Genomic DNA, 9,882 nt, shown 5'->3' with positions numbered 1-9,882 from the left:
AGTTGAGGATTTTGTTCCATTAGAATTTCAGAATGACCGCTAAATTACACTACTTTAAATGTATTAAATCAAGTCTTGTTTCGCATTCTTGCTTCCGAAGATGCTCGTTTCGTCTCCCCTATGTAGATTGTTCGTTTTGACAATCAGACCTCATAATACAGATACAATCTTCATTACAGATAATTAAGAATTTGAATTTATCAGGCAGGTAAGACAAACTATATTCACAACCCTAAGGTTTAAATATATAAATAGATCACAGAGGTATTGTAATGTTGGTGTAATGATACCGTGAATAAGCTCAAGCTACGGGATAATGCTACAGACACTGAAAGCATCGCAAAGTGAATGGGTATTTGATACTTGAAGTTGATTTGAAATTGTTGTGCAGCTAAGGCCTTATTTGTGAGCGTTCACGTACCACTACTGCTACTTTATGGGGTTTCAAGTGTTCAGTTAATTTATGATCAGACTCATCGCCTGAATAGATTTAGTCGTTCTCCTCACAACACGTACATTTTCACATCTGAATAATTACACCTTTTAGATTCATTAAATGACTTTTTTCATTTCATATGCGTTTCTGTATATGTAATAGCGTGAAGGTTTTCCTTTTAATTTGCAGGAATTTAACGAATGTAGTCGTATAAATTATTTGAATTATGGGCTCTTACGTAAATAACTAAGGTTTTGAGCAACGAATATAGTTAAAAATACCAAAAGAAGTTTATATTATTTATTAAAATACGGGAAATGTGCATCAATACTAAAATCACAACCTTAAAACTAATATGAATAAAACTAGAGCTCTTGCCCGTGATGGAGAATGAGGAAAGGATACAATGCCTCGTGATTTCTTTGGCGTCTGTCTTGCTGCACAGGATCTGGCTCAGCTGGATCCATCGCGTCCTGTTCTGCAATGGATACGTAGTATGCCTGCTCATCATTGAGTTCCGTACGATCATCTGAAACCCAACGATAGCCGTACACTGGTTGGTTAGATCCGGTTATCCCCCTTAGCTGGTAGTTTCCTTGGCCACCAGATACCTTTTCATCATTGTCTCCTTGCGTTTCGTACCTTGCTTGGTTTCCAGTGAGAACCTGGGTTTCATATCCTTTAGGATCTGCGAGAACAATCTGTGATCTCTCATTCGCTCTGTATTCGCGATTCTTTTCAATGTCACGTGTGTTAGGCTTCACGGAGGATTGAAGCTCTGAGTGCGACACTAAGACACGTGCATTAGTTGGAGGGCCACCACCTGTGTTAATTGTGTACATGTTATACCCTAACTGTAAATCATAGGGAAAGCGATTATCAGTTGCCGCTTTTTCACGAGGAGGTAAACCTGTTACGTCACTCTCTGTGTGGAACCTATAGGCCTGGTGATCGCGATTCGAAGGTGAAAGGGAGTCGTAGGCCAGGCGCGTCGTGTCCCAGGCGCCATTTCCACTCCGGCTATCTTGAACCGTCCCTGTAAGAGATGATAGTGTTTCCCCTTTGAATTTCTAGGAATTCATGGGAATCAGCTTGATAACGTTCCAATATACTGGTGGTAAACGAAGCTCGTATACTAAAGGATAAGGATTAAGTTACCTTTATGTTCATTCGAGGGAGTGTAAGAACCATAGGGTCTGCGTCCTGAAGCGAACTCTCGGTCTCGCGACTCAAGCTAGGAAGGGAAATAAAATTAGCGGCTACATTTTGTTCGTCACCATGATCAGTGGAGCAGATACCACTACAGGAAATCATATATCATCGCTAGAGCAACGAAACGAAACCATACATGGTGTAATATAAGTAGGACTGTACAGCAACACAAGTTAACAGCGGACATAACTATACTATATAAATTGATAAGAAAGCACGTGTGAACCATCAACGAGCCGAAAAATAGAACAGGTTAATTACATATTGGTTTCATAATCTTACTTATCAATCAACGTGTTGGAGATTATAACGAAACATTTTAATGAATCATCAAATATAAATTGTACATTTTTTGTGCAGTCACGTATTGTTTTACGTTTGTAAATATTTTAAACATTCGAGGCACGAGCATAACACAATACGATGAACTAAGACTAACCATTTTCTCCTTAAACGCGTTGTATTAACGAACAAACACGTACACATAAATTGGGTTAATTGGGGGGGGGGGGGGCACAGCAAACTATCAAAACAATGTTTCAAACTTCCTCCAATAATTACTATTTATAGAATTACCTTTTACCATCTATATAATGATCCCTTGCGCGCTAGTTTCACGGAAATTGTGGGGTTTTCATATAGGATTTCTATTTAATCTTGGCGTTAATAAGCTTAAAAACTTTGGTCGGATTGGAAGTAATCCTGCTGGTGTGTTTGTTAAATGCTGTTTTTTTAATCCATACCTATAATCCAAAGAGACTCATGTTACTGGTGTAAATGATAATTGTAATAATGACGATGGCAATGGCAATGACAATGACAATGATAATGATGATAACATAATAATAAATATCAGGAGAAGCAACGTATATGTAGAGTCGGAATGCATCACATCGACTAACCTTTTCTTCGGAATGGGAATCCACTGAGGATCCTCGAGAATCATCGTCCAACTCCTGCGGTGTAGAGCGCGAGGAAGGATCGCTGAAATGAGGGTTACCATGGTGTTGGAAATGATTGTTTGCGTGTGAGGCAGGGAGGTTTGTGTCAGAGGAAAGGATATTTGCGTGAGAGGGAGGATTTGTCTCAGAGGAAGGTTTGTTTGCGTGTGAAGGAGGATTGTTTGTGTGTGAAAAAAGATTGTCCGTGTGTGAGGCAGGGTTGTTTGTGTGCAAGGAAGGACTGCTTGAATAAGAGAGAGGGTTGTCCGAGTGAGAGGAAGGATTACTATCATGCGCGGAAGGACTGTTCTGCCAATGAGGGCTAATGAGGTGCGTCGACGGGTAATAGACCGGACTGCGTGCCAGGTCGTAACCAAAAGGCCAGGACAGACCCCGGCGAGAGAGGGGGAAAGTGTACATGAACGGCTGCGTGTATCTCAATACTCCGCCAAGGGTTCCAGCCAGAGGATCACCCCCTCTCTCGTTCCCCAGTACCATTGTCTTTGCGTCTCCATCTGCCTCACATTTCCCTGCCTGAAAGAGGAAAGGGAACAGGACTCGTGTCAATGCAAGCTGAAGTAATGGTAGATCAAATGAAAGCTGAAAAATGGTATGATTTGGGGTGTTATGATTCTGTCTAAAATGCCACTTTTTTGTCGTTCGATTTAACAAATTATATATTATCTATTCATAGTTCTATACTAAAATATGAGGGATTTAGTGGTTTCTAACTTTTTAATATCTAACCATTTTGGCAGTTCATATCCGGGTTTAAAGCCATTTATTACGGTTCAATCAAATATGACCTAAATCTAATTTTATTAAATCTGATCAGACAGAATATGTAATACTAGCATAAACAGTAAAATGAGAAATAAACATACACACACACACACACGCACACACACACACACACAGACACACACACACACACGCACACACTCATATATATATTATTACATGGCCTATCATTCCACTGCTGGACTTTGACCTCTCTCAAACCATTTTTTTATTGAGAGGTTGTTTGGCAGAGCCACCTTTGCTTGAGTGAATGCCTTTCCTAATCAAAGGTGATTCAGCGAGCTACCAATTCCCTTTGAACTCTGAGATCGGGCTTTTGTGTATGTGTGTGTATGTGTGTGTGTGTGTGTGTGTGTGTGTGTGTGTGTGTGTGTGTGTGTGTGTGTGTGTGTGTGTGTGTGTGTGTGTGTGTGTGTGTGTGTGTGTGTGTGTGTGTGTGTGTGTGTGTGTGTGTGTGTGTGTGTGTGTGTGTGTGTGTGTGTGTCTGTGTGTGTGTGTGTATTATGTATGTATGAATATGTGTGTGTGTGTGTGTGTGTGTGTGTGTGTGTGTGTGTGTGTGTGTGTGTGTGTGTGTGTGTGTGTGTGTGTGTGTGTGTAGTTGTGTTGTTCACGAGCTAGGGTGTGGTTAGTGGTTAAATTTCTCGATTACTAATTAGCTGCTACATTTCTCAGGAATGTTCCGCTATGAGCACGGTGTACACCTATAACGCACTTAACCTTTTTGATAGCTGCCCATCATTAAATTTTACGCAGGCTCATCAAAGACAATCAACTAATGCAAAGGTCAATATCGGACGTCTAGACAGACCGAACTGCGAAACTCAGAGAGCAAAATCACGCTATGGTGTTGGTACAAAAGCATACAAATTCCACAGCAAACAAAATAAACTTTCTAATAAACTCATTTTGTTAAGAAACTCACATTGTGTAATCGACACAAAAACATAACTCCACACTAGACCAAAAATAATCTAAAAAAAAAAAAAGAAAAAAAAAACACACATGTTAACGAATCCATCCATGTTTATTAACGCAGACAAAAAAAAAATCTTGAAAGAACAAAAAAAAAAAAAAAATCTAATAAAGGCATTTACCTAATTAACAAAATCAAGAGAAAATCTAATGAACTCATTTTGCTAATAAGCTCACTTACGTCTATCAATTTGCTCGTTTGATTTGCTGTTTCATAACCTGACCTGACATGCGCGAGAGGATCCGTGGCCAACACGGGAGAAGAGAGTCCGCAGCTGGTTCGGAATGCGAGACGGGGTTCGAAACTCCTTCAGAGCTGACGGCGGGTCTTGGGGGTTCGTTGGGGGTTCGCTAGGGTTCATTGGAAGGTTCTCGGGTTTCACTAGCGGTTCGTCGGGGCTCGCTGGAGGGTCGCTGGGGTTCGTTGGAAGCCTGGCGGAACTGTGTGGGGATTCCTGCAAGGATGAATTGGATCATTTAGAACAATACTCGATTTTTTTTGGATGGTGTTGAAAAGTAAACACGAACAATTGAACTCTGGGTTTTAATCTCTCTCTTTCTATTTCATTCATTGACTCACTCATTCACTCAGATACCCACTCAATCATCCATTCACTAATTCATTTATTCACTCATGCACTTACTCACTTAACCAGTAATCAATTCATTCACTCAGTCACCTACATACACACGCGCTCACTTTCACTCTCACTCTTTCCCACGCTTTCTCGCTCTCTATCTTCCTCTTTATCTCGCTCTCCTCCTCTTTCTCTTGATCTCTCTTTATCTTTCCCTTTCTTTCTCAAAAACAGTAGGTGATGTTTAATTTAGCATGACCTTTCCCTTTCGACATTATATCAGCTTGGCAATCCCATTTTCACAGAACCGACTCTTACGACTGAGCGTTGTGTGCGATTACATAAAAGAAATATAAATTGTTTTATAAGTAGTAATAAAGCACGAACCAAGCACTCCTTCCTCATATACACACCCATCACGTAAGGTATAGTATGGTATTAATGATACAGGCCCATTGTCAATAGTGTACAGGTCAAAGGAAGAGGACGACCCTCCGACCTAATAATGGTGTATGTTCCAACAAGACACTGGACGGCTGAAATTACAGTATGAGACACGAATTACACGCGATTCAATAAACACGTTGGCAAGCACGGAGAAAATGATTAGTGTTAAATAATGGATATTCTGAATTCTGGGACTTACAGCGTTCACGGTCTTTTCGGTTTGAAAACTAACAACAAGGATTGCGGAACACGAACACTGGCTTTCTTTACTGAAATCTCTTTCGAAGACCCGACTCCTTGCGGAAAAAAAAGGCATTCTCGTTGCATTCTACGATCGATAATCTAAAATCACCTGAGCTCAACCCCATTGCAATTCTGAAGGTATTGCATAAAACCCCAGAAACTGCAATTCAGGGAAAGTATAAGACTGCCCTCTGGGATTTCGTCTATAACTCGCACTCTCGCCACATATCAGAATTAATACTGCAAACGAATATACCCTGAGATGAGAATTCTCTGAAATAAGATGAAAATAAATACTGCCAACCTCGAACACAGGAAGAGCTCGATTTCTTACTTTCTAAGGCTACTCCCCTCTACCATTCCGAGCTCTCTACCCTGACCCGACACAGTTAGTCATGCAGAAATCCTTGATCAAAAATGGGAACAGTGGAGATTGACGGACGACTGGTTTATATGGTAATCGTGTTGGCCACACCACTTCATGGATGAATTAACGCCTCTTCTCCCTTTCCCTCCTATCCCATTCTCCCCCTTTCCCCTATCCTTTCCTCTCCTCCTCTCTCCTCCCCCTTTCTCCCATCCACTCTTTACTCTCCTCTTTTTGATCCCCGTTCTCTTCTTAATTTTCCTCTTTTCTGCCCCCCCCCCCTTTCCTCTCCTCCCATTCTTCTCTTTCCTCTCCTCTTTTCCTCTCTCTTCCCTATCCTTTCCTCTCCTCTTCTCCCTTTTTTCTCCTCTCCTCTCTTCCCTTTCTTCTCCTCTCCCTTCTTCCCCTTCTTCTCCTCTCCCTTCTTCCTCTTCTTCTCCTCTCCCTTCTTCCCCTTCTTCTCCTCTCCTCTTCTCCCTTTTATCTCCTCTCCTAACCTCTCCTCTCCTCCCCTCTCTCTCTCTCCTCCTCCCCCCTCCCCCCTCCCTCTCCCTCTCCCTCTCCCTCTCCCTCTCCCTCTCTCTCTCCTCCTCCCCCTCTCTCTCTCTCCTCCTCCCCCCTCTCTCTCTCTCTCCCCTCCTCCTCCCCTTTCTCTATCTCTCTCTCTCCCCTCCTCCTCCCCTTTCTCTCTCTCTCTCTCTCTCTCTCTCTCTCTCTCTCTCTCTCTCTCTCTCTCTCTCTCTCTCTCTCTCTCTCTCTCTCTCTCTCTCTCTCTCTTAACCAGTCAACATCGTGAAATCTCTTCAACCAAAGCCGTCAACCTCGTCGTCCGGCTGGTCAATGGGCGCCCGAAGAGCCTCCTGCAGCCGGTCCATGGTGAGCCGGTAAACGTCACTCCCGGCCGCCTCAGAAACCGATGAACGGAAGTTTTGCATCAGCGAGGACCCTCCTGCCGGCGCCCAGTTCGAGCCGTAGGGATAGACCACGTAGTAATGAGGGAGGTTCTGCTGGTAGGTAGTGTGTGCGTTTATCCCAGACTCAGCTCCGGGTGCCTCGTAAACCGCACGCTCTTGATCAAGCAGCAGGTGGTTGCTTGGCGCCTGGTAAAGCGAGTAATAGCTGAGAAGGTCTTGGTAATATTGGCGGATGGAGAAGCCGAGCGACGATGACATTTCCTGCACGTCGGGTAACTCTCTACCGGGGGGTGGGTGTTCCCTCTGTCGGTCTCGCTTGACTGTGGTCGTTTCTGCTTCGGTTCTTAATCCTTCGGCTTCGTCAGTGGTGTGTGTAAGCTGGTCGTTTTGTACAGAGCGATTTTCGTTGCTAGCGTCTGTCACGCCAAGAACTCTGGTTTCGTTCTCCCCATGATCGACGCTGGCTTGGCTAATGGCTTCTGTAGTGACGTCGATCTGGGAAGTTTCCTGCTCTGCTCCTTCAGTAGTTTTGCCTCCCTCCTTCACGTCATCATCCGAACTGTAACTTCCGCTCTTTCCTTCTGCGCCTCCATACACCGCTTTCCCTCCGCCGTTTGCCGTCTCGCCGAGATCGAACACGCGAGGAGGACCTGCCCCAGAGCGAGCTTCGCCATCTGCCTCTTTCGACGACTCCACCTGACGCCGGACCCTCTCGCCGTCGAAGTCATGCTCCTGAAGGTCCTCCTCGAAGACCTCCTCATGGCCGTCAATATACCTGACGACTATATCGGGCTCCGGGAAGGACTTCCGTCGGAGAAAAGGGTTTCTGGTCCTGGTTCCTGGATGCGTCTTTGGGTCCTGCGGAAGTGACAGGTTTTACGGGTGGCGTTTCATGCATAAAGGGAGAGGGGGATGGATGGATGGATGGATGGATGGATGGATGGATGGATGGATGGATGGATGGATGGATGGATGGATGGATGGATGGATGGATGGATGGATGGATAGGGAGGGAGGGAGGTACGGAGGGAGGGAGGGAGGGAGGGAGGGAGGGAGGGAGGGAGGGAGGGAGGGAGGGAAGGAAAGAAGGAAGGAAGTGAGGGAGGATGGATGGATGGATGGATGGATGGATGGATGGATGGATGGATAGGATGGATGGATAGATAGATAGATAGATAGATAGATAGATAGATAGAAGGATGGATGGATGGAAGGATATATATTTATACATATATATACATATAAATATATATACATAAATATACATACATATAAGTGAGGGAAGGAAGTGAGGGAGGATGGATGGATAGATAGATAGATAGATAGATAGATAGATAGATAGATAGATAGATGGATGGAAGGATATATATTTATACATATATATACATATAAATATATATACATAAATATACATACATATACATACATAAATATACATACATATATACATACATATATATACATACATATATACATAAATACATATATATATATATGTGTGTGTGTGTGTGTGTGTGTGTGTGTGTGTGTGTGTGTGTGTGTGTGTGTGTGTGTGTGTGTGTGTGTGTATAATAATAATTATAATAATAATAGAATAGTTTGATTCCATTTGTTACAATGGATATTCTTGGTGTAACATAGTATCTGTTTCATTTTGCTTCTAAGTTATCCCCTGTGTGCAAGTAATGGCCGGGGTTACCATCCACTGGCGGCGAGGGATTCGAACGCTGCCCAGCAAGGTTGATAGACGAGATCGCTACTGATGCACCACACAGCACACAATATATATATGAAAATGCATGTGTATATATACGTACATATACGTATATATACATATATATACAAATATGTATATGTGTAAACATATATATGTACATATACATACGCGTATGTACATATACATACATATACATATACATGTATATTTATAAATATATATGTATATTTATATATACATACATATGTATATATACACATGTATAGGCATATATATACATACATATATATGCATATACATAAATATACATATACATAAACATATATATACATATACATAAACATATATACATATACATAAACATAAACATATATAACCATACATATATACATATATAAACATATACATATCTATACATATACAAAACACTGCAAAGTATAACAATGTTATATACTTCCAACATAACTAACCATCAAACCCACCCATCTGCTTAGCGAACAGACTCAAATACCACCCAGTATTCAGTATGTGAAAATGCTGAATGTTAAAGAATGCATATTCCTTGATCCAACAAGAAATCAGGTTCCACGCGAGACAATCTTGAAGGCAGTGAACTTTACCTTTCCGAATAAACGCTTAAAAGTTAGCTGCTTAAAGTTATATATTGAAGATTTTATGGTATCCGAACACATCATGATACAAATTATAACAAATTATGAATATTTTTTTCTTCCCCTTTGACTAATACTGAAAGTATTAGTACTACAACTACCACTACTACTACTACTACTACTGCTACTACTACTGCATATAATAATGATAATGATGATAATAACAATAACAATAACAATTACAATGATAATAACAATGATAATGATAATAATAATGACCATGATGGTGATAGTAATTGTGATAGAACGATGATGAAGATGAAGATGAAGATGAAGATGAAGATGAAGATGAAGATGAAGATGAAGATGAAGATGAAGATGAAGATGATGATGACGAAGATGTAGAAGATGAAGATGTAGAAGATGAAGATGTAGAAGATGAAGATGATGAAGATGATGAAGATGAAAATGATTAAGATGAAAATGATTAAGATGAAGATGATTAAGATGAAGATGATTAAGATGAAGATGATGAAGATGAAGATGAAGATGATGAAGATGAAGATATAATTTACTAACTTTTACTCATTTTCCCAAGCCATCTTCACCATAACCACCAAGAATCCTTCGTCATGAATAA

The 9,882-nt window shown here is 41.4% G+C and overlaps 1 protein-coding gene across 1 annotated transcript in view; it reads right to left on the bottom strand.

Annotated features, from left to right (window-relative positions):
• Positions 1–728: 728 nt before the first annotated feature.
• The window catches only part of LOC125035331, a 16,788-nt gene continuing 7,634 nt past the window's right edge, over positions 729–9,882 (bottom strand). The window contains exons 3-7 of the mRNA XM_047627651.1: positions 6,822–7,772; positions 4,590–4,820; positions 2,551–3,123; positions 1,595–1,670; positions 729–1,472 (exon numbers count right to left, since the gene is read on the bottom strand). Coding sequence (XP_047483607.1) covers positions 802–1,472; positions 1,595–1,670; positions 2,551–3,123; positions 4,590–4,820; positions 6,822–7,772 — 2,502 coding nt within the window. The 3' untranslated portion in view covers positions 729–801. The remainder of the gene's footprint in view (positions 1,473–1,594; positions 1,671–2,550; positions 3,124–4,589; positions 4,821–6,821; positions 7,773–9,882) is intronic.

Source organism: Penaeus chinensis, chromosome 19 (genome assembly GCF_019202785.1).
Source record: "Penaeus chinensis breed Huanghai No. 1 chromosome 19, ASM1920278v2, whole genome shotgun sequence".
In the NCBI taxonomy this organism is placed as follows: domain Eukaryota; kingdom Metazoa; phylum Arthropoda; class Malacostraca; order Decapoda; family Penaeidae; genus Penaeus; species Penaeus chinensis.
Note: the sequence above shows the minus strand (reverse complement) of the source record. Positions and strands in the feature narration are given on the sequence as shown.